This window comes from Trachinotus anak, unplaced genomic scaffold, assembly GCF_046630095.1.
Source record: "Trachinotus anak isolate AG129_WGS33_773 ecotype Australia unplaced genomic scaffold, CSIRO_AGI_Tana_v1 ptg000016l, whole genome shotgun sequence".
NCBI classification, from domain to species: domain Eukaryota; kingdom Metazoa; phylum Chordata; class Actinopteri; order Carangiformes; family Carangidae; genus Trachinotus; species Trachinotus anak.
This window is the reverse complement of record NW_027273867.1, coordinates 25,442,260-25,467,500: the sequence shown is the minus strand read 5'-3', so window position 1 is coordinate 25,467,500 and position 25,241 is coordinate 25,442,260. Positions and strand designations below refer to the sequence as shown.

The 25,241-nt window shown below is 42.4% G+C and overlaps 1 protein-coding gene across 3 annotated transcripts in view; it reads right to left on the bottom strand.

Moving 5' to 3' along the window:
- LOC139634518 (glutamate receptor ionotropic, kainate 5-like) overlaps positions 1-25,241 on the bottom strand; it is a 446,396-nt gene that overhangs the window by 345,837 nt on the left and 75,318 nt on the right. For 2 of the 3 annotated variants that reach the window (XR_011693977.1, XM_071500988.1), the window contains exon 2: positions 9,847-10,005. Coding sequence is in view for 1 of the 3 variants with exons in the window: in XM_071500988.1 (XP_071357089.1) it covers positions 9,847-9,955 (109 nt within the window). In the remaining 2 variants the exon portion in view is untranslated. Of the gene's footprint in view, positions 1-488; positions 1,275-9,846; positions 10,006-25,241 lie in introns of those variants that run through there. The other variant, XM_071500989.1, reaches the window with a different exon arrangement.

Genomic DNA, 25,241 nt, shown 5'->3' with positions numbered 1-25,241 from the left:
CCACTGCTGCTGGATGTCCAGCCCATCAGACTGACCCGGTATACGCCCGGTTCTACTCCCGAATCCAGCCCATATACAACATGATTGTCAGATGTTACCTCCACATCCAATTCCTTCACACACACAGAAAAACTTCAGAAAATCTTCAGACAACACCGGAGGATAACAGCTGTATATGGACCAGACTTGGGCCGAGGACCAAAGCATATGTTCCAGAAGTTTCATTTTACTATGTGTGAGAGAATCCATGCTAACCTCCTGTGAAGTTAATATATAGTTTGTATATTTATTTTCCCTCTACATGGATAAACGCCTGATTTTAACCCCCTTAGGAAAAAGGCATTTCACAGTTTTAACACAAGTGCATTAAACAAACACAACAGAACTCAGTCATTATCTCTACAGCTTTATTTTTCATTTCAGGGCAGACAAGTATTTTTACTACAGTTGGGTGGAGAAACCTTTCATTGAAGCCACTCTACACCCACCTTCTGCATTTTGTGTCTGAGTGAAGGATTTCACCCTGCAGCTACAGTAGGATGCTCTAACACCCGACGGGCTGTTTCACCACAAACACAAGCTCTTCAGATGACATTAGTCCTCAGTTCTTCACAGACGAACACATGCATTGATAAAAACATGGAGCAATAGCAAAACTTATAAACAGCTCCTTTAAGTTACGACCACAATTAAACAATTTGAAATCTCAAGGTAAAAGATTATCACATTATGTTCATCATCTCTAAAATAAATGATCATTACATTATTTTCTAGGTTTCAGGTAGTTTTTTCTAATTAAACATCATTTATTTATTAGGAGTGATACCTCAGTTGTAATTATTAAAAGTCACAAAGAAGATCCATGATTTATTTGTTGCACTCATCACACATTGTAACAGACAATTCAGGATAAAATGTCCTCCTTATGGGAAATAAAAAATGTCAGATTAACAAAGATTTGTGTTTCTTCTGACAGACAGAAGTGTGTGAACGCCTGGTCTGAATCTGTTGTCGTTCACACGTTCCTCCATAAATACTAGTTTATGTGAGGGAAATGGCGCATGTAAATGGGCCAATGATGATTGGATCTCAGTCAGGTGAAACACAACCTGTGCACAGTGCGAACAGGAAACATCACCACCGCTCAAAATAGCTTCTTTACTCCCGTTCAGATTTAAACAGGAGGCAGAGCTGAGTTTTCAAAGCAGCTGCAGCGAATGAGACTCGTCATCGTTTCTATTTCCATGTTCTGGAGATGTTGAAGAAATAGTACCCACTGGCTGTGTACAGTAGCACCTGCCATGTTTATTTTCGCCCCCCCCCCGCTGACTTGTCTGCTTTGCACATCGAGCTCGCTGAAAGATGCCACGATCACATAGCGGGCAGAATGCAAACGATGCGGCGCTCGCAGACAGCAGATGGAGTGTGATCAGGTAGTTTATTATATGGAGAGTGTTTCCAGAGGCAGATCACACTCTAATACCAGGGGGTAAACTAAGCTGTGCTGCTGTGACCTGAGCTGAATACCAGATGAGAGCAATACTTTCTTCTTGTTTAAAGACAGACGAGGAAGAAGAAGAAAGAATTTCAGGCTCTGGACTTGATTATGAGCCTTAAGATGGATTTTTTTCACAGTGTAATTCATCCTTCCCTATTTCCCTGTTTCAGTGGACACCGAGCTGTAACGCCGCAGAGCAAAGAAACCGCACAACAAGACTAGAAATCAAAGTGAATGTGCTGCTGAGACTCAATAACAAGCAGAAAGTCTACTGCTGCTGCCGGGGTTTGTTCTGGATTTGATTTGTGTTTCTTAAATAATTAACGCCTCTCGGGGCGAACGAGGAGGCGATTTATCGTGTCCTTCCTAAAAAAGACTGTTGTGGGTTTTTTTTTTTTGCAGTTTAGAAAAACACAAAGAGCCAGATGGTTTGTGTAGAGATATCTGATGCTCTCTGGATCACTGTGGTGCGTTAAGATCCTCAGGAAAATGACACACAGAGGAATTACCATCAGGAACTGACGCAAGAGCTGAGTTTTTTAAGGCATTTATAATTCCTTTTGTTAACTGGGGGCTTTCATCAGTGGTGGTCCAGTATATGTATTCAGACCCTTACTTATGTAAAAGCAACATCATACCATTGCAATAAAAATACTCTGTATACTAATATTCAGGATAACAGTCATCCATTGAGATTCTTACAGCAGTGAAGTATGGAGAGGTGAAGAAGAATTAAGGTGAGCTTTGCTGCTGGATGGAAACCTCAACATCCAGTTTTGGGGAATTTCATGAAATTCAGATTTGAAGAGGAGAAGGAAGAAAAGGCAAAGAAAGACAGAAAAAAAGAAAGACAGAAAGAAAGAAAGAAAGAAAGAAATGGTCTTATGCAGGTTGAGTAAATCTTTTTCTCTTAAGTCCTAATTTTAAATATGGAAATTACCATCAGCTCTGCATTTGGTCTGAGTCGTGTCTCAAGTCTTCAGTGTTTGAGTCCATTTCTGAGTCACCAAAGAGGAATCAGAGTCAAGTCACTGAGCCTGAGGAGAGTCCAGTTCGCTGATTGGCTCCAGTCAAACATGCAAATAAAAAAGGTCGACATTCAACAAAAAAGACTCAGCTGCTTCAGTACCAGTTTATTTAGTATGTGCAGCAGCCAAACAATCGAGTCCAAGTCCGAGTCATGAGTCCTCAGGCACCTGAGACCAGAATGAATTTATCAGACAGAAAAACACTGAACAGTGGTTTATAATCACCAGAACAGGCTCAGGTGTTTGAATGTGTCGATCACCAGGTAAACAGCAGAAATACTGTGTTAATGATTCAAACTCATCTACCAGGAAGTAGGTTTGTGTGCAGAATCAGGACCTTGCTGGTTCTGTTCTGTACAATGTTCCCTCTTTATTCTCCAAATGATGTTTGTTGCTGCCAAAATGTGGCTCAGTATTCTCCCAGAATTCCCTGCACTCAGAGGGAGGCAGTGGGGGGATGGGGGGAGGGGAGGGGGATGAAGATGAGAGCAGAGATAAAGAGGGAGCCTCAGAAGTGTTCAGACACTATCTCTGTTTACACTGTATCTGGTTCTCTGGGTCACTGCGACCACACACACACACACACACACACACACACACTCTGAAACTCAGCTCTTAAAGTTTGTGGAGTGGAGCTGCTCTCAGGTCTCTGGTCTCTGGTCTCAGGTCTCAGGTCTCAGGTCTCAGAAGAAACCAGATCCTGAAGAGTGAAGATGATGATGACAGGATGAGTATTTCTGTCGCAGCGTCCTGAAAATCAAGATATATATTGATCTTCAACCTAAAGATGTTTTTTTTTGTTACAAAGACATTTGTCTAACAGCAGCAAGACTATTAATCATTATTTATGTTGGTTTCAGAGGAAACATGAACCTAATTTTACTTCATGAATCTATAGAGACGAGGACAGAAACCTACGGTGGCCCTGAGGGCTCAACACACTGCAACTCAAGAAAACACATGCAAACACGGCTGCGATGCACTGGGTGGGTTTGTCACTTTTCCCCTGGAAACACTTTAGTTGTTGTCTGTGCTACTTGCAGTGTGTTTCTGAATTTTTCTTTGCAGCGTGTTGAGCTCTCAGGGCCACCGTAGAAACCAGTCTGAGCCATCGCAGACACATGGTTAGGACATGGTAACGAGCTGTGGTGAACATCTGAAACGTCACTGGGCTGTTTGGGCCGAATGAACACGGACCACAGAAATAATTCAGTGTCAGTCTGACCTCAGTTTGGTTTTACGTCAGCACGTTTCCTGTCTCAGTCGTTAGTTTCAGATGAATCCTGAACCACAGCCTGGCGTAACCTTTGACCTGCTGGTGGAGGGAGATGTAGAAGTCATCATGGATCATCAACCAATGGTTGTTGAGATGTTGCACGAACAAATGAGCAGATATTTTTAGCAGCTTTTTTTTATTGTGACACATTAATCATTAGAGCGCAGAAGGTGCTTCTTCAGGTGAGGTATAATCCACCTATAGACTCCCAGAGCTTCCAACCACATCTCATGGTCTTCTTCAGCGAATGAACGAACAAACTCATAAAAGGCTGCAGTCTGTGGTAAACACTGATTCATCTGCAGTATGGAGAGAAAACACCAGGAACGTGTTTGAGTCGATGCTCAGTGAGTGTGTTGAGCCACAGGAGTGAGTCACCGTGAAATCAGCTCATTATAAAACCAGATTATCAGCTGGAGTCAGCTGATGAAAGTGTTGCACTAAATTCAGAGCAACTTTTACTCCTCTTTACTTCTCCTGCAGTCATCCTGCTTCTGTCACATCTGTTCATGTCGTCCACTTCCACTGTGTCGTGTAACATCCTCACAAACCTCCTGCTCTGACCCCATTTCTCAGCATGCTCCTCCTCTTGTGTTTGTGTTTCCCTCTGTTTGCTGTGAATTACCTCCTGACGGCCCCGTTTACTGGCTGCGAGCTGTGAACCAAGCGCTGCTCAAATTTAATATCAAATTATGTTGCTTCAACTTCCCTCTTTCCCCTGGTGGTGAAAATCTTCTCTGCCGTCTTCCTGCCTGCCGGTGCAGAAACGTCATTTTGTATTTATGTAAAGAGGTCGTAGAGCGAGTCCAACCTCCGCCGCCGCCGCCACCGTGGGTTTTGTTCTGGATTTAACCTGAGACACGACGATAAAACTCCTTTTATCAAGGCAGAAGGAGCTCTGCAGACTGATTTCATTTCATCCCTGGAGGCGGTGTAACTTCACCAAAAACTGACTAACAGGTTTTCTTGTCATTTCCCACCTCTGAGCTCCGTGCATTTGACATTCTCTGATATGAGTGTGGAAGTCTGGACTCTGGGGGGCAGAGGTAGGTCGACAGATTCAACGAGACAAGACGAAAAGCAGAATAAAAACAACAAATCGCTCTGCTGGCTGGTCTGTGGAAGCGCAGAGCTGCAGTCCTCCTGTGGCCGGTGTCCTCTCAGAGGCAAACAAGACGCCTGTGTGCACACCACTGTATACAAGTGTGTGTCCATGTATTTAGCGGACACATTGATTTTTTTCTGAGCAGTGCCACCGTGATGATATAAAAGTTTGTTTAGCGGGGGGAAGTGCAATGTGGCGGGAAAACAGGTCCCTGAAGAATTCTGTTGTTGTTGCAGTGAAAACAGCTGTGGCATCTCTGTTATTTCTGATTCTACATCTTTTATATCTATATCGTCTTGTGTCAGAGTCCTGTCATCTTCACATTAAATCTGGAACCACCTCTGAACAGGGTTTTTCCAAACAGGTTTGGTCCAGACTCAAATATCAGCTGTTGGAGGATGAACTCTGATGATTCCACCATCTGTCTCCTGACTCTTTCCTCTTTATTCTTCCTGTCGCTAACAAGCTATCCATTTTTTGCCATGGATGTAATCTATTGGTGCACAAAACTGAGAAGCATACGATGTGGCGACAACATAAAAGTTCCCATCATTAGCGAATCACAGTGACAGGCCTTAACATGAAAAAAATAAAGATCCTTTACATTTTTACAGAGACAGAAAATTTACTTTGAAAAAACAAAGATAGTTTTGTTTTTTCACCAAAAACGTACTGTTTTGCACTCGTGGTCCACCAGTGGGTCACACCCCACAGGTTGGGAACCACTGCTCTAGCAGCATCATCAGGTCAAAGTTTTAATTAGTCCAATAGTTCGGTTTATGATCAGATGCCTGTAGAACTAATGACACTCCCATCAGCCTCAGCTGTTCTCTACGTTTATGCTAATTGGCAAATGTTAGCATGCTAACATGCTACATGAATAATTTGATATTTTGAGAAAATGAAACCACACCAGCTTTTATGTCTTTATGCTTCAGTTGCTGTAATGATGAACCAACCCGATGATGACACACTGTGTTGATCAGGGAGCGGTCGACGTGCTGGTCGGTGGACACTGTTTTCTCTGGTCATAGCCAGTCTGGCTGTTTCCTCCTGTTTGAAGTCTTTATGCTAAGCTAAGCTAACCAGCTGTAGCTTCACAGTTAACAAAATGATAATCTGACTGGGGAAGAAGGTGAATAAGTGTATTCCATGAAATCAGCCTGTTCGTTTAGACCATCCAGATACTCAGCTGAATATATGAACATGTACGTCTGTGGTTTAAACTCATATTTACATTATGGTTTCTGATTGGTTAGTTCCTCCCCACCGAGACAAACCCACTGTTAGACTCATACAGTTACCAAAACACAGAACAACATTCAGAATATATGTAAAATGTGTTCTGATCAAATCTAATCTAAATCTAAATCTTAGATAAATTATGGTGAGAAATCTCTGAACTGATAAATAAATAAATAAACAAACAAATAGATATATATCTATCTATCTATATATATATATATATATATATATATATATATAGATTATATATAGATATATTTTAGAGCCATGAGAAAACACTCTGGTGTTTGTCTCAGAGTCATTTAGCTGAGAACAAAGTCGAGCCACAGTTTGTAAAGCTTTGGTTTGATAAAATCCTTCAGATTAAAGCTGCGGGCCGACGGAGGATCTGTTCTCGTTCCTCTGATGGATATTCTTCTCTCCATCGCTGTTGTTACCTTTTTCTTTTCTTTTTTTTCAGGTGTGTGTTTTCTGTGATGTTTTTGACCTCTGACACTGACATGGTGGCTTCAACAGACTATTTAGTTTGGGTTTTCCTCCGAAATCAGACATTTTGCCTTTCGGAATAACAACTGACACCTTCACTTAAAAAAATGACGTATGAACAAAATGTTTAAAAAGGTACTTTGAGTTAAGCGTAACTCTTCCTGCGATGACAAACTACCTTTAACTCAGTGGCTGCTGTGTAGTTTCCAGATATTTAATGATGAACAGCAGCTAATGATTCCTTCAGAATGACTGATCGCACAGGTTGAAATAATTCATGGAGGTTTTTAGCTGCAGCTGAAGGACACTGATGCTACTGAATTGTTAAAATCCTTCACTACAATATTTATGTACTGGACTTAATTCTCAGTCCTGCCAGGGGAGGAAGTATCTGCATGATGATGTCACTTAAAGACTTATTTCATGCTCCTTTGATTCTCAGAAGTGTAACAGCACAGAGGGCAGACACATTCATGTGGACGGATGTGCAGTGTAATATGAATAAGACGACACTGATTTAAAGGACTCCATCTCCAAGGAGGAAATCTCTGGTTCTGTTGTATCGATTCTGATCCCGTTTTTAAAAGGTCTATATTTTACTCTTCCCCAGTGATTTATTTATTTATTTATTTGATATCCATACGATGATATATTTGTGGTATATTGTGGTGAGGTTCTCTTCTGAATGTGGATTAATCCGCTGCTGAAAATAGTTCCCAACAAATGCTTTATATATTTCCTCCTGTTTGTTTGCTGAGAACTACAGTGAGCAGCTGATTTAGGAAATTCCTGAGCCTTTTTTTGAAATGAAACTATACATTTGTGTAAACATTTAGATTTTCAGTAGGAACCAATGAGCTACAGACAGAGGAGAGAAGCCACTGAACTGTTATTGAAACTGTATCTGTTGAAAATAAGAAAACTACAGAATAAAGTCAAGGTCACCTTTTAATAGGTGGTAGAAGTGTATTAAATTCCTACATTTCTCCCCTTGATAAATAAATAGTGACGGCGGCGCGCACTCTCTCTGTGTCGCTGTCAGCTGAATTCAGTCTTTCCTCTCAATGCCTTCATCTGTGAGTGTGACCTCTGTTATTTCAGCCACTCGACTTCACAGACATGAAAGAAGCGTGTATGAGCTTCAATGTGTGTGTTTGCAAGTGTGTGTGTGTGTGTGTGTGGAGCAGTCACATGTTAATAATGGGAGAGTGAAGGGTGAGTCATTATACATTGGCAGACGACCCCGTTGCCATGGCAGCGTGGGTGTAAGTGCCTGCTGATTTTTGCCAAAGTCCCGTGTGATGAAAGCAACAGGGATTTGAACTGCGGGGCCGTCAGCGCAGGCAGATGAGCAGGAGGAAAACCCTTATCTGCTGCAAGGAGAGAGCTGACCTTTCGCTTCCAAAGTGAAGTCTCTGCTGTTACTGGAGTTAATCTTCCTCCGCGGGGCGTGATGAGGAGCTGATAGCAGAGCGCCGCTCAGGCCTTCGCTGAGAGCCACAGAGGGAAGTCACAGAGACTCTACCTATTTGTGCTTGCAAATGATGCAACCTGGGACGGAAACAAAACTGGGATGGAAGGAGAAAAAGAAGAATTGGAAACACGGAATGAGCGTCAGGGACAAAGCGAAGGCTCGAGGGGCTCGTAGAAAGACAAACACAGCGAAGAGGTAGTGTGAAAGGAATCAAGATGGAAAACAGAGATAGAGTCAGTGGTGGGAGGTGAGAGGAGAAACAAAACGATGTGGAGGAGAGGACAGAAAAAACAACAGAGCAGAGGAGTAACAAGTGCAGGAGGAGTGTGTTCTAATCTGTTAACAGGAGAGAGACAGAATGACAGAGGATTTGTTTCTATCCATAGAGACGATCAGATTGCAATAATGCTTTCTGCAGGGAGCATGAGTCCTGATGTAAACCTCTAACAGCATCTCAACCCCCCCCACAGTCGGGCTTTTTTTCTTTAATATGTGGAAAAAGACAGTCGCACACAACTTCACACAGTGGCTGGTCAGGTAGAGGCGAGAGACTGTGCAGGGTGTGAACGAATAGCAAGTCAAGACCCAGAAACGGACAAATAATGGAGACAGGAGAAGGAACAGTTAGAAATGTGAGGACAGAGGAGGAATTGCCTGCATCTGACGGTGACAAAACATGATGGACGGAGGGAAGCATAGGCATGATACGAAGAGCGCAAGAAAGGAAACTGATCCCAGACCCCCCACAAGGGGCACAGTTTTATTAAAATAAAGAGATAAGAAAACCCCTTTTTATTTTAAATTATAGCTACATTAGAACAGTTAATGACACACATCCTCTGGAGGGAGACACAAACTGTGGGGACGTCTCAGTCTGGTGCATGGACCAGCTGCTGACATTCGTGTGACAATCAGTTAGCATGGTGGCTTCACGGTTAGCACAAAAGCTCTCAGCCTTGAAGGTCACAGGCTGGACCAGACCCAAACACTGTTATTTTTAGGAACTTAAAGTCATTTTAATTTCTTAGACTTCAGTATCGTTGTCTTGTAACTGAAGTGAAAACAAACTGAAAACAAACCTTATTTTAAGACGAGAAGAAGAAATCATGTGAAAATAACTTTATTTAAAGGCAGGTCTAGCTTCTATATGAAAGTGATAGTTGTGGTTATTTGACGTGGGGTTGTGTGAGGTAGCCAGGCGTCGGTGTGTTTCCTGCAGTAGATTCAATCCAATATCCACTGAAAGCTGCGCTTCATTTAGAATATTTTCCCTTCAAAACAGCTTTTTCCTTTGGTACATTTTTCTGAACCACTGAACCACCATATTCCTGCCCACAAACAGGCCTGCGACACAGCTGCCCGTCAGCTGAGCGAATCAGAAAGAGCTAAACTTGGCTTTGTTTTGAGGGGTAGATAAAACACTGAAAATGTTCTACATGAAGCGAACAGTTAAACAGATATTGGATCGTCTCGGTGGGCGCCTTTTAGAGGTGTCAAACTATTTTTTTTTTGCTGACTCCGTCCACAGCAGCACATCTCTCCTAACTCCTAACATCACCGTTCACATTAAAGTTTCAAAACTAAAACTTCACATTTCAGAAAAAAAGAAAAGACCCTGAACCTGACCTCAGCACGGCTAAATGACTGAGAAACTATGAAGTCATCCAGACAGGAAGTTGGAGGTCACCAGGTAACAGCTGTGAAACTCTCAGGTGTTAGCAGTGACGGACTCACCCATCCGGACGGCAGAGAGGGTGTTGGCCTGGCTGAAGGAGAGCGGTGCCATGGTCAGCAGCGGGACGACGACGTAAATCGACAGCAGCAGTGCTGGCAGAGCCGGCATCTTCCACTGCTCCTCATGGAGAATGGTCTGCTGGCTGCCTGTACCGCCACCTGCAGGACAGGAGGAGCACACGTTACAACCTCATCCTCCCCTGGTGCCACATGAAGTCCTGATTTTAAAGGCTGGGATTCAACTGCTGCTGCACATTTACAGGATCATTTATTAGCCCCACGGCCTGTGACCAACTTTCAGACATGCTGTCAACCTGCAGCAGCCGCTCTGTAAACACCAAACACAGCATGGGGCCATTTATTTATTAGCTGCAGTAGAAGGCAGAGACAGCAATGTGATCGGCTGTGAGGAGTTTAAAGGAAAATCTGGCTCCTTATTCACATCACGTAAATTAGATTTGTTGAAGCACTCACATGAAGCACACTGTCAAAATAAGAGTCATGCAGGCAGAAGAAAAGGCAGGAAACAGATGATAAATGATTTATTACTAAATCTGAATCATCCACACCAAGTCTGGAGTCTGTTAAAGAGACACACCTATAGAACGGACTGATTCACCTCAACACAGCTCTCATACAACGCCCCCCCCCCCAACCACCACCAACACCACCATCATCAAACAGCCTCAGTGTGACTGCGACACATGTATGTTGTTCTCACTGTTTTCACTGTGAAAAACCTTCTGAAAAGCTACATTTCTGAAAAATCACAACAACAAGCCAAAGTTGTGCCAAGCGTCATAGCAACGCTGGGTAACGATGTCATCACTATAGCGACTGTGCGGTAATTTTCCAAACCACAAACCAGGGATGTTGTTGAACAAGGCTGAGACATTAAACATGCAGTCGGAGTTAACACCTCAGGGGAGACAGTAACACCCCCCCTCCTGAGGATTTACCCCTGTAATCCTAACTCTGCACATTTAAGTAATAATAATATGGACTTACAGCACTTGTGAAAATTCATAAATGCAAAATGATGCGTTTTAAACTGTCTGTTACCTCATCAGCTCGGTACGAGCAGGTGTGGCTCAGGAGGAAAACAGACACAATCGTTTTTTAGTGTCATGTTACAGACAATGTGATGAAATCTTCTCGAGACAGAGGGACCGGCGACGCTCTCAGGAGTCTCAGGTAACGTTTGTTCAGCTCCTGTTTTCAGTGTTTCTGTGAAGTAATAAGAGTTTCCAGTATTTACATTTTATACCAGCACACAGAGGTAAAAGTCGACCAACGATCCAGAACAGGAGAGAAGCCCCTCCCACAGATCATCACACGAGGCCATGGTCATTTTTAATCAACGAAGCGCTGATCCAGGAACACATCAACAGCTCCACGGTATAAATTCATGAGGTTATTACAAAGATCAGCTTTACATGTGGTGAAGAAGAGGAGCAGAGTCTGTGAAGACAAAGATTTGGACCGAGGATGTTTTCTGTTTTTTGCCCCCCCAACAGTGACATTTCTGCCCATGACTCCCCCACTTCTCCCTCTGACCACTGTCTCTCGTCTCCTCTCTCCTCTGTGTGTGTGTCTCACTCACTAACACGAGTTGCTGTGATTGGCTGAGCAGCGTCACGTGACCAGAGCCGTAAAGGCTAGAAAAGCTGTTAAAATAGAAACACGTCGTCAAAATTTAATAGTTCTCAATAAGTCATAGGTTATAATTCTGGGTAAGGACAGGGCGGCGTCTGGGCTCAGACCTGGACCTGGACCGTGGTCCACCTGTTAGTGAGTGACTGCACATGTAGAGAAATAAATCCATGTAAATACGGCTTCATTAAAACAGACTGACACGTCGACTAAAAGAGACAAAGAAGAAGAGATGTAGTGTTTTCTCTGCTGTTCAGAACTTGTGGACCCAGGCTGAACTAGACGTCTGGTGTGGATGTAGTCTGAGAGAAAACAAGGGAGACGGACACAGAAAACATGAGGTTGAGAGAATAAGAGAAAAGGAGGAGAGGAGGAAAAACAGCAAGAAACACGAGGGAAGACAGGAGGGAAAGAGACAAAGGAGGAAGCTTGACAGAAAACATTAGAGAACAAAAGTGAGCGAGAGATGAAGAGATGATCACATGTTGCAGAGAGAGAGAGATTAAAATGGCTGAGTGAGTGAGCATGATGAAACCAGTCGAATCTTCACAGTAGATTAGAGACACTGGAGCCAGATTTTTTCATTAGCTCCTGTTTGTGTGTGTGAGTGTGTGTGTTTTGCATGTTTGCATTAAACTTCTCTGAGCAACAACACAGCGAGCGGCAGATCCCCCGACAACACTGTTCAATCCCATCATGCAACTGCTTCATTTTTTCCCTCTCTTTGTGGACAGTGAGGTTCCTCCTGCCCCTCCCAGACCACGTTCTGGGTTTGTTTAACCCGCCCCTCTCTAAATGTTTATCGCCGCCCTGCCAATGAGGCATCCTGCATGAATTTAAATGAGACTCCCAAATGGATTTTAAATTGGCTGAAGTCGATCGGGACGAGCTCGATGGCAGAGAGCGAGACACGACCTGCCGATGTCGAGAGACGGAGCGAAAGATAAAAGCCACTGATGGAAGAAGAGAGAAATGAGGAGAGGGAGCATTAAGTGATACAGATTATGGTGATAATGATGATCTAACTGTTTTCAAGCTAATATAATACATACTGATGATTATCTGTTGCTGTGAGCTGTGTGTTTAGTCTGATTGCTGGAAAACATCAGCCCCACACAAACAGAAAAGTGTCAGAGAAGCAGGAAAAACTGCACTTGATGGAGCCAAAGAGTCACAGTTTGTCCAAGTGTAGACGAGAGGGACAACCTCCAACTCAGAGGTGGACACAGTGGACGTGTTACATACAACCTCATGGCTTTGAATACACAGTTATACGCGAGGTATAAACCCTGTGATTTTCCTGGCTGCTCGGAAGCTGCAGGATAAACTACTTTCATTACATGTATCATTATTACTAAAGGAGGCAAAGAATAATTTAACAAAGGACACACTGAGCAGAGAGAGAGAGAGGGAGGGAGAGAGAGAAGTCATCGCTAACTGCTGAAGAAATGAGCAGATCTGAATAACATGGAAACAACAGAAACACCAGCAACAGGAAACGAGACAATACGCCTCCTGCAGCACGGCAATAAAAACTCTGTTAAAGCTCCACAGGCTAAAGGTAGATGTGCATGTTTGTGATTATAAAGCAGGTCTAGGTTCTATATTAATACTGTGAAAGTATCAAAGCCTCAGTCCACAGAGAAATGCACACAGCCTGTATTCAGAAACTGAGCCTCAAAACCAGCCGTCAGGACTTCTGGAACTTTGTGATGTCACAACAAAGCAGTCATCATCCTCAGGCACGCCCTCAGATCCTCTCCTCTGATTGGCTGACTGACCTGTTGTTACTAGAGCTCCAGAGAGAAGCCTGAGAGAGGAGATGTAAAACTACACTGAGATGGTTTTTGGCTCTTAAACCACAAATATATCTTCTGATGGAGATCAACACTTCAGATAAAACACAGAAGTTAAAATATGGAGCTTTAATAACTTTTGGGTTTCTGTCCACTGAAATGCTATAGGGCTTTTAATTTGAAAGTGTTGAGTTTGTATTAATGCTTAATGCAGTAAGAAAAGTGACTGAAAATGAGGCTTCGTACTAAAATACTGGGATGATCAATTCTATATATCAAACAGAGGGAGTTAGAAATACTGTTGCCCCACTGTTGTGATCCAGCTAATAATATCATTCGGTTTTAAAATGCACTTCCTCCATTGGCCCCTGGAGAGAGAATCCAGCAGAATTTGGACCGTAAGATTTTCTCACGTCTATCTTACAATACTGACTTGCTCACAGGTCAGTGGAGAGAGTTCCTGGTGTCCTGTAACTGTTCCTCCTCTCCATACTGGCCTGAAATACATCCCATCCTGCAGAGACTTTGCTGCGAGCTACTATGAAGCTTCACCGGTCTGAGTGAAACAAACCGAGCAGGTATCTTCCAAAGTTCAAGTCTTTTTATGCAGGATTACCTCTTTGTGCTGCTGTTCCCTGCAGCAGCTTAGTGAGGAAACAGAAGGTATTTTTTCACACAGAACGTGGACTGTGGATTATGTCCCTCGTCTCTGGCACTGAAAGTGCTTCAGGAAGGGATCTCATCAGGACCAGACAGAACAAGTACAGCCAGCAATAATTCTGTGGACATTACTTTATCAGACATGCTGTCAATCCAGCAGCAGATCTCTCAGGTCACAGGGGAGGAACCTGCTCTGCTGATCTCAGACCTGCTCCAACGCTGCTTCAGTTAAACCCAAACTAAAAACTTTTACTTTTCCATCGACCTTTTTCTTAAATGAACACACTGTGAGTATTTGTGTGTCTGGACGAATCTGTGTATAACTGTGTATTTTTGTTGTTTTTTTATGTAAAGCACTTTGAACTGCTTTTGTCTAAGATGGAGCTTGACAAATACATTTGAATGTGAATTACTTGGGTTGGGTTGCGATGTGCCTACACATACAGATGAATGCAAATTCCAGTTTTCATTTCCGTGGGACTGTCTGTGAAAGTAAAGGTGGATTCATAAACAGCGTAGCTCATGGTGCTGACGCTGTTCCTGATGTAATATAGTGACATATGTGTTCCTATATCAAGAGTGTCACTTATACTGTTATCACATATATACATCCATCCATATATGAAGATATGATTTAATAACATATATGACATTCAAGGCAAAAATTGTATACGTACATGTATACACGTATATGTCAGTATATGAAATTGTTCCAATAACCTGTTGGTTTTACATATAGTTTTTACATATGTGCTTTTATTTTATATGCACATCTATGTCATATATGGAAATTCAATATATGTACGAATGTGCTCCTCTCACATGAACCTACAAAGTTTCTGCTGTGTGAAGAGAGAAGAGGCTCAGTTGTGTTTATTTCTAATGCAGCCATCCTCCCTGCAGAGCTGCTGCTCCTCATGACAGTGAACGAAACAACAAAAACATGAAACCAGTGATCACACAATTACAGTCTGATATTCAGTAATGACAGTAGCTGAGTACTAATGTGAAAACGCAGAATGCAGCCTGGTTGTGTACAGTTCATCCCTCTGGTGCTGCAGCTTTTGTTCCTCTGGAGTTTGATGATACAAGGAAAATAAACACTTATTTGCATTCTTGTTGAGACAGAGGAGAGTAAACTGATATCGATCTCCTTGTCTCACTCAAGAAGAATCATTATCCCCAAAATGTGGAATGTTTCGTTTAACCTTGTGCTAAAAGTAAATCTATCCCGAGTTGCATATGAGAAACCGAGTTAATGGACGAACTGAGACCTTGGACCAGAGATAAGTGACATTTGAAAATTGTTTTTTTTTTTTTTTTCAGGTCTCAAATTTCAGACTCCTCCTCAGCCCAACATGTTTTCAAACCTGCACTTGAAACTAACAGCTACTTTCTGAGAGTTTATTCCTCTAAAATGAAGCTGCAAAACGACCTGCTGTTTGCCAACAATCATGGCAGCAGAGCAAATAAAGTCAACAGAGGGAGGAAGAAAATGATGGAGAGCAGAATAAAAAGTGTGACAGAAAATAAGACATCAAGAGCAAAGGATAAAGAGAGGCAGAAAAACTGAAAATGAGATTAAAGAGAGGCAGAGGCAGATGGAAAAGGTTGTAAACAGGAGAGTGACAAATGGAAAAAGAAAGCAACAATCTGAGTGACAGAAAATTGGGCAGAAAGAGACGTGATGTTGAGAGAAGACAGGAAATGAGAGATAGCTGCAGGTGGAAATAAACAACCAATGATAACAATTAATTAGGGCCTTTTCCTGCAGGAAGTGCTATCATGTCAGCTAGCAAGCAGAGCCGACGGGACCCTGCTGATACCAACCGCCACCGCAGTTCACTGCAGCAGCTCCGAGGCTAATCACAGCCGCAGCTCCATTAACTGCTTTCAATCCCATCTCATTTTACATTGGAGGCATTTAGCTGACACTCATTCACGGCGACTTACAGCAGAGAGCAGTGGAGCAGGAGGCCTTTAAAGTCCCGGTTCATCAGCTTTACAAGTGAAGACAGAGACGGTCGGGCGGGGGGGGGGTGAACAGCTCTACCAGGTACAAGCCAAGGAGTCATGGAGTCATATGGTTAAAGCTCCACAGGCTAAAGGTAGATGTCCATGTGTTTCTTATTATAAAGCAGGTCTAGGTTCTATATTAATACTGTGAAAGTATCAAAGCCTCAGTCCACAGAGAAATGCACACAGCCTGTATTCAGAAACTGAGCCTTAAAACCAGCCGTCAGGACTTCTGGAACTTTGTGATGTCACAACAAATAAGTCACCTCTACCTGAGCCATACCCCAAGCCCCACCCACCTGAACCCACCATGCAACCTTGCAGGATTTGGTTTCTTGTAAAACAACACTTATATGGTTTTTGGTTCTTAATATATCTTCTGATGGAGATCAACACGTCAAATAAAACACTGGAGAAATTAAAATATGGATCTTTAAATAATTAAGAATTGAAACCCCTAACATAAACCAGGGACGTCAGAATAGATTCATCACCACATGCTGATGCTTCACTGTGCTACATAAACATGACACATTTTCTGTGTTGGCTCTCACTGCAGACAGTCAACAGAAATCCCTGCAGAAGAGCAGCTTCAGAGGTTTAGCTCAGCAGGACAAAACCATCTCTAGCATTTCAAACTGAACCAAAGCCGCTTGGGTCAACATGAATACATTTCCCAACACAAAAGGTTAGAAAACATGCCTTTAATCTTCAAAAACCCAAACTGCCCCCCCCCCCCCCCCCCCCCCGTCTCCAGCTCCAACATCACAGCCGTGTGTCAGGGTTATATCGTAAATTTGACTTTCCTGCTGCATGCCTGACCTACTGTTAGCTAATCTCCTTCAGCCAAAAAGTGGAAGCATCAGAGCTGGCTGTGAGCCTTTCTGATGTGAAGGATGATGTCTCCTCTTCTTTTCCAATGCAATAAAGGAGAGAGAAAAAAAAGGCTTCTACCCAACAAAAGAGCAGCGCTTCGCACAAAGCATTTTGTCTGTCGGGTAATGGCCCTTAATGCTCACCTAAATATAGGATATTAGCTTTCTCTCCCTTCAGGGGATAAGGAGATTTTGTTTTGCAGCAGTGGCATCATGAAGCAGAGTGTTGCTGACTCAAACCAATATAATGACATGGTAATCCTCTCATTTAGCCGCTGACACACGCCACATCTCTGCCACCAAAACACAGCAGGATGGCAAGAGGAGGGAAAAAGGATTGAGGTTTGATTCCTGCACATAGTGTCACCCTGCAGAACTGACAGCAGCAGGAAACAAGCTGGGGAAAGATGGGAGTGACAGAGTGAAGTAAAATAAAGCGAAGGAGGGCGTGCTTTTACTTTTTTGGTTTTTTGTACATGTTTTCTGAAGTTGCATTGTGTTGAGCTCTCAGGGCCACCGTAGAGGTCAAGTGAAATTTCCTGTTTGTGTTTTAATTTTATCAACAATGAACTGTGGTTACAACCAACAGGGTCAAAAGCTCGACATATGTGTAATTATAGACAAAGAAAAGCCTCTGGCTGCACTTCAGGCACACTTGCACAAGGCCAAGAATATAGTTTAAATGCTTTTATTGCATATCTGAGTAAAATATGCAACAAATAAATCCCAAAAAGGGGAAAAACCTGGTTTACTCAGAGTGTGGTTGGAAAGAGAAGTAAACCAGAGCAGTGGCATGAGTCCTAATGAACACAGATCTCACTAGCATATTATACTACAAGGAGGCAATTTGGATGAAAAGATATTAGTTTCCAACATTTATATCAATTATATCAATTATAATCAATAAAAATATTTTTGAATAAACTTGAAATGAAAATATACCAACCATTTTTAAACAACAACTAGAGGAGTATGCAACTTTCATTAAGACCTGGACAAACCAAATCTACATTACATAGATCTACATTATTAGTTTTCATGGCGTATTTGAGTTCTGCTACTCCATCTTTCAAGCACCTCTTCATGCACCTGATGTAAAAGCAGCCACAAGGAGAGGTGAGGCGGTAAACAACATACCTGGAATTGCAATTAATATAATAATTAATATCTCTCCTGTCTCTCTTAAATATGTAATTACTTCAGAAAAAGAGACAATATTCACGAGAAATCGTTCAGAGAGCTCATATTTTCACAAAGGAAGCGCAGTGAAAAAAAGTAGTGTGCAAGTTAAATGTGAAAATAGATGTTTTCTAACAACACAGCAGGAGGTAATAAATCCTTTGAAAGAATCTTGGATTCAAAGCAAAAGCTTTTCAGTTCTTCTTTGGCCTGAGGCCGAACTTCGACATGTTTATTGTTTTCTGACAGTCAGATGCTGCCTGACAATGAACAACTGACATGAACTGTCTGAGTAAAGCCGATGTTTACTCAGAGACTCTATTCATTGATTGAGAAAGACTTTTAGACTTTGCACTGATTTTTCTGATGACTTTTGATGCTTCCTGAACTCTTAAAAGACACAAGCTTTAAAAACCTGAAAAAGTTTGATATGTATAGAGGCAACATGGCTTCCTAAAGCTCCTGGCTATGCATTATTTACAGTAGATCACAGTATTTAACATGTTTCATCCTGCTATAAAACTTCTAATTATCTCTGGCTCCTGCAGAGACATTAATCAATTGTAAAAAAAAAAAAAAAAAAAAAAAAACTAGGTCCTTTTCTTTTTGGCTGGACCACCACCCTGGGTCCAACCCTACAAACATGAATATTGCTGACTGATTGACCGAGTGATGAAGTTTTGACAGTGGTTGGCAAGCAGAGTGTTTGAGGCTACATCGACAGTAACTACATTTTATTTTTGAAATGCATCTCTACTGCTATGTTTTCACCTGGTGTCCACATTACTCAAGAGCTTCTGAATTTCTAAAATGGTTGAACCCGTTTTAATTTGGAAACTTGCCACAAAATGTGTAGAGAGGAAATGCAGCCAAATCCTGCAAGGTTGGATGGTGGGTCCAGGTGGGCAGGACTCAGGGCGGGGCTGAGGGCAGTGACTGCTTTGTTGTGACATCACAAAGTTCCAGAAGTCCTGACGGCTGGTTTTAAGGCTCAGTGTCTGAATACAGGCTGTGTGCATTTCTCTGTGGACTGAGGCTTTGATACTTTCACAGTATTAATATAGAACCTAGACCTGCTTTATAATCACAAACACATGCACATCTAGCTTTAGACTGGATGGAGCTTTAAAGCTCTGCTGTAAGAATGCACAGTGAGCCTCTGAAGTCCCTGTAGTGTCCCAGTGTTAACATGAATTGTCACCAGTGCCACCAGTATTGAATCTGCAGAACTAATTAAATCTGATTCTGATGATCCTACTGAACTGTGAGCGAGGCAACAATGAGTGCATGTAATTAGTCATTTACACTCACATTTGCATTTAATTACCTCAACATGCCTCCACAACACAGTTCACTCACACTTACGAAAAAAACAAGACTAAATAGAGAAGTGACTGCAAGGTTGTATGCAAATGTTCGTCAGCCTGAGTCATAACTGGATGAGTTTTATGGACCTCTGTGTGGCTGCTGAGGAGGCAAAGATGGAAGGATGATGATGATGATGGAGAGAAGAATGACAGAAGATGTGGGAGGAAGCACTGACAGGAAGGGCAGCAGCAAAAGAAGACAGTACAAGAGCTGATGGTAAGAGGAACAATGAGGAGTTTGTCTTCCTGCCACATGATGGTATTTATCCATTTTCCAGGAGAAAAGAGTAAAACATTATCTAAAGCTCATCACTCAGCAGCAGGAGAAAAACAGAGGAATCCATCTTGGTGGCACCGGCACCAAGACAGTTATCGACAACCTAAAGAGTTTCATGGCACATTATTCATCAGATAATTTAGAAACACCAGTGGGAGGTATCGACAGAGGAGACGGATGCAGCGGAGAAAAACAACGAGGAAAAGATTTTCCTGTTAAAAGCTTCAATACTGGCAGTTTGTCATTTTTTCCTTTCTTGACTCTTCCAAGTTTTTATCTATTTAAATGATTGAGTTGTTTAAATTGATGAGTATTAGATGTGCTGGGACTTTTCTCATGTGGAAGTGCTACTGTTGCTTAAAGATGCATCAGTATTTTGTTCAATCCTGAGCAGACTGACTGAATATATTGATTCATTGATTGTTTTCCCTGCCCAGCCACATCTCTATACTGCCTGCCCTCAGTAAAGCTCTTGCCTGTGGACATTACACACAAAGTGCACAAGAGAATAAAACTAGACTGAGGCAGCCGAGTATGGATACACACCACACACTCGTTAATAAAAGTCAGAGCTGATGTTGACTTTAGTAGAGGGTATTCTGGGGATTTTATGGTGTTCCAGGAGTAACGGTATGATGGTATACTACAGTATAATAGAGTAACATTAAAGTGATCCTTTAGGAGGAAACATCAGAGAGACTCAGCCACATGTTTGAGCCTCAGTCAGACCCAGACTCAGATGAGGAGTCTGTTGAGACCAGAATCAGAGACTAGCATCTTGGTGTCTCTAAGAGCTTTACAAAGGCAAATGGGCTTTCTTGAGGTTCTTGAGGACACTTCACCAAAAGGCTTCTTCAGTTCTAACTGAGTGGTGGAGTCCCAGCTTGTCCTCACCATGTTTGTATAAACATGGCAAGAGTAGAAAACTATGTGTGTTGTTGTTGATTCGGCCACAGAGCTGAAAGTCAGTCTGTGGCCTTTCATGGTGTAACCTACTGAGAATGATAATTTCAGTTCATAATAAAAATCCCATAATAAATGTCCTGTTCATCACCTGTGGACTTCTGTTTGTCAACAAATACATGAAAGAAAAAAAAATGTGATAAAATGTCAAGTTTGATTGTTCTAATTCAGCAGGAAGAAAACGGTGACTTCACGTTTGTCGGTGTTTAACTGTGTGTACATTCACAGAGTACAGTGTGTCATCACGTTAAGCTGAACTGAAAACTCCCTCTCCCCCTTCCAACATCACATCCAATAATCAGCAGTCATCACCGGGAGACAGACACACTGAGGAGACACTGAAAACTCTCTGAACCACTTCAAATGTCAAGTGGAATAAACCTGATAAACCTGCTGACATTTGTCTCAGTGCGACTTGAGCTGAGATCTGAAACCGAGCCTCAGCACAAAAAGCTCAAATACACTTCAGAAAAACAACAGCATGTGGACTAAACAACTGCTATTTGTAGTGTCCCTGTATACCATGATAGCGACATGGTCCTCAGAGGGTATACAACTAATACGTGTTAACAAAGAGATTGCACAAAAAGCTCAAATAGTCCTCAGGATACAGACTAAACTTTATCTGAAGTGTCCCTGTACACCATGATGACGTCAGGGTCCTCAGAGGGTTTGAAGACCAACCAAAGTGTTAACGCAGAAATGGATTGTGTGAGAGAAGAAGTGTTTAATTGACTGTCGGAGGAAATCACTCACTCATCACACATAATCTCAGTAGACACATGACTGCCTCATGAGAAGACAGTGAGGAGGGTGATGATGGATGGATGAAAAAACGGATGGAGAGACGAATGAAGTGTTTCATTTCAGGTTGTGTTTAAAAGAAGCCACCATTGATTGTTTCCAGGAAAATGATGTGAACCATGGTTTCCAGTTGTCACAACCGGGCAAGGACTCTGGACGCAGGTGCAGGATGGTTTCAAAAAAAAAGGTCTTTATTTCTAAATCAGGCTCAGCAAACAAAAAACTCTCCTGAAAACTGGAGGGACAAAAACCAAGGAATCTAGAAATAACACCAAAAGGAACATGATACCGATTGGGTTCGGCGCTGTGGAAGGCTAGATCGTCGTGAATGAATGTCGACATAAACGACACACTGGCACCAGACAAGGGGAGACGCAGACTCTTAAACACATGGTAATAGGGGACAGGTGGAAACAATCAAACAATCAAACCAAGACACACAAGGGAGGGCAAGTGACCGCGGTGTGACACCAGTGTCAAAGTCAGTCACTTTGTTGACCTGAGCTCCTCTCTAAGAGGTCTTCTGGTGAGATAACAACATGTCACCACGTCAGCTTTTCTTCCTGACAGACTAACTTCATATTTGGCAAATTTTCAAGATGAATTTATGTTGTTTTGTAAATATCTACAGGTACTTAGTAACATTTAAAATCCTTTTCCACATGGTGTTTTTGATTAATCCCTCCAGATGACAGAGGAGGCAGAAAAACACAAGTGAAGGAGAAACATTAAAAAGAAAGGGTGAAAACAGATGGATGGATAGAGTGATAGATGAATGGATGCATGGAGGGCAGCTGCAGCAGTGTGAAGGTGACAGATTGACCCCCGGGTCTCCTCTGCACACGAGAGAGTTGGACTGCCAGGGTGAAAACTCCAGAGGCGAGCCAGCGGGGAAAAACAACAAATTCCACCGTCAGCAAATATAGAGGAGGAAAGAGGAGGAGGAGGATGGACGAAGAGCAGGAAGGGAGGTAGAGAGAGTGTCAATTAGAGAGGGAGAGTTAGAGAGGGAGAGAGATGTGTGGAGGTGTGGATGGATTTATTGTAAGTGAGAGAGGAGGGGAGGGGGCTGAGGACGGAATGAGTGTGAATAAGAGAGGAAGGTGAAAGGAGAAGAGGAAACACGACAGGAAAGGAGACAAGGAGAGAAGAGGGGAGAGAACACAGGAGAGAAGGATTAATGAAATGAAATGAAAATTTCTTTCACGTTATTTTACGTTACAGTAGTTTGAGAGCAGCTCTTCCACTAACACTCATCTGAGCATAAAATTTAATAACAGCAGAGACAAGCTTTAAAACCCAAAAACTACTGAACAAAAGCCAGAAGCCTTAAAGGATCGTTCCACTTTATTACACTGTACTCCAGGTCTGTTTCACTGCCTGATCCTTGTTACTGTATTTAAGTCTATGCTGCTCTATGGATGTCTCTCTGCTGAGCTCACACACCTCCAGCTGCTGCAGAGACCGCGACACGTGATAAGAAATGCACGTTTACAGTATAAAGGATTAGCAGTTAAAAACATGTCCACACTAAGCCGTCTAAATTTGTAAACGCATCTTTTTTCTCTTTTTTTCATTTCTGCATTCAGACTAAAACTGCCACTTCTATCATCCAGAAAATCCACATAGCAAAGACTTTTGGCTCAGATGTGGCTTGAAGCTGGCATTCAGTCGACACTGGCATGAGGCAAACATGAACCAAACATGGCCCAGGTGTTGAGGGTGGCAAACAGGAAATGGGCAAGTTGTTGAGCATGGTATTTGGCCCAGATGTCACATTAGGACTGTGGGCCATGTGCTTACGGCCGGTGCTGTCCTGCAGTTGGAATGTAATTTCATAGGGGCCAAGTTTGGCCCATATACTTCCACATCTGGGCGTAAACTGGGCCAGAAGAAAACAAGCATGGGACCCAAACCAACGAGTCCGTCCATCTCTCAATACTTTCTGACTTCAGATGAATCCACATTTGGAGCTGCAGGGAGTATTTGGGGGCATGAAGGACAGTGTATGTGGAACTGAGTCAAAATTTGGACAATAACAAAATCACTACTTGTTGAAAAGAAACATTCATTGTTGGTTTGGTCTTTTCATGAGATTTGCTCAGCTTAAGAAATATATAGAACATCATCTGACATCTGCCTTTTCACAGCAGCAGAGACTCAGATTTCACACTGGAATTAAATTCTTACATAATTCAGTCTAGATCAAGCTGTGTGAGAAGAAAGGGAAAAAAGACTCTGACAAGCAAATCCCAGCTCTCTGTGGCCCCGTCGTTCATTTTATGGAGAGCACACGCTCCAATGTCAAAGACTGACCTTCATCAAACAATATAAAGAGAGAGAGAGGGAGAAAGAGAGAGAGAGGCTGATGGAGTGATGCAGAGAGAGAGAGAGAGAGAGAGATTTTGGGGGCAGGGCAGAAAGACACTAGTAAAAATGAGGGGAAAAGAGAACGAGAGTGAAAGACAGAAGAAAAGAAGGCAACGTTATCCAGAGCTGATGCAGACAAAGTTGTGCAGATGAAACAAACGATCCAGTGAAGATATGACTTCATCCTCTGGATACAAACAACAGAAAATGTGCAATAGGAGCTCAGAGTGATTGAGCTCTGAGCAAAGCCTGTATTATCACCACAACAGCTGTGTTTATCTCCGAAGAAGTTCAGTGAACAAGGAGCGCAACAGAAAGTGAGTGGTCTGAGCTGAAGCGTGCATTGTTTCATAAATCCTTCATGAGAAAGCTTCTTCTTTAATAACCGGAGATATGAGATACAAACAAAAGCAATAAAAGGGAAGAGGATTGATATGATTTCACTCAAATGTGCTTTTAGTCTGTTCTCCTGCAGCAAACATGTACGCTACTACACTGTTGTGTCAAGCTGCACAAATCAGTATTTAAAAAAAAGAAAAATCGAACGTCTCTTTCATGTGAGACAGAGAATTATGACTTATGAATTTAAACTGCTTCTTTGAGCTCATGGTCACAGGACCAGCTGGTGAACACAGCGGATCATTTAGCAGCTAAAGAGCCAAATGTTCCCCTCAGGAGCTGGTGGAGACTAAACACAGAGCTAACAGAGAGGAGACACAGGATACAGTGGCATACCTTCCTTCATCACCATGGTTACTATAATAACAGTCATGGATAATAGAAACAACATAAACTGCTCCTGTCACATGGGAATGGAACACCGCTCTCCTGTGTCATATTCATCCATCCACCCCAACCTCCTCCTGACGTGGACTTTGTCGCTCTATAAACTACGTCACCGCACTTTTCCCTTTGCTCCTGTCATCATCACTACGACCACTAGATGTCGCCTAGCAACAAAACCTGACTCTGGGTCATAGTGACCTGCTGACAGACGACCTGTGGGCTGTCTCTGTTCGAAACAGTTTTTTTAATTTAGTACTGAGTTTTGTGAGTCTGTTGTTCCTCTGCCAGCCTAAATAATCAGTTAGTGCAGCTTTAAACTTTTTAATTTAAAGGGCCATATCAGAGTTGCTGCATGATTTAACAAATTTACCATAAATACTTCAATAATAAAAGCACATTTGGACGAGAACAGAACAAATCTAAGTTTTAAGCACTCACCCGGTGCAGATAAAAGAAGCTGAGGGGATGGAACATTTAGAGCCATGAACAACAAAACCGTCTCCGCCCTCAGCCGTGCCTCAAGCCCTGCCCAAGTTTTTACCTGAAAGAGAGGCTCAGATCCTCTCTTCTTATTGGCTGACTGGCCTGTCGTTACTAGAGCTCCAGAGAGAAGACTGAGAGAGGAGATGTAAAACTACACTGAGATGGT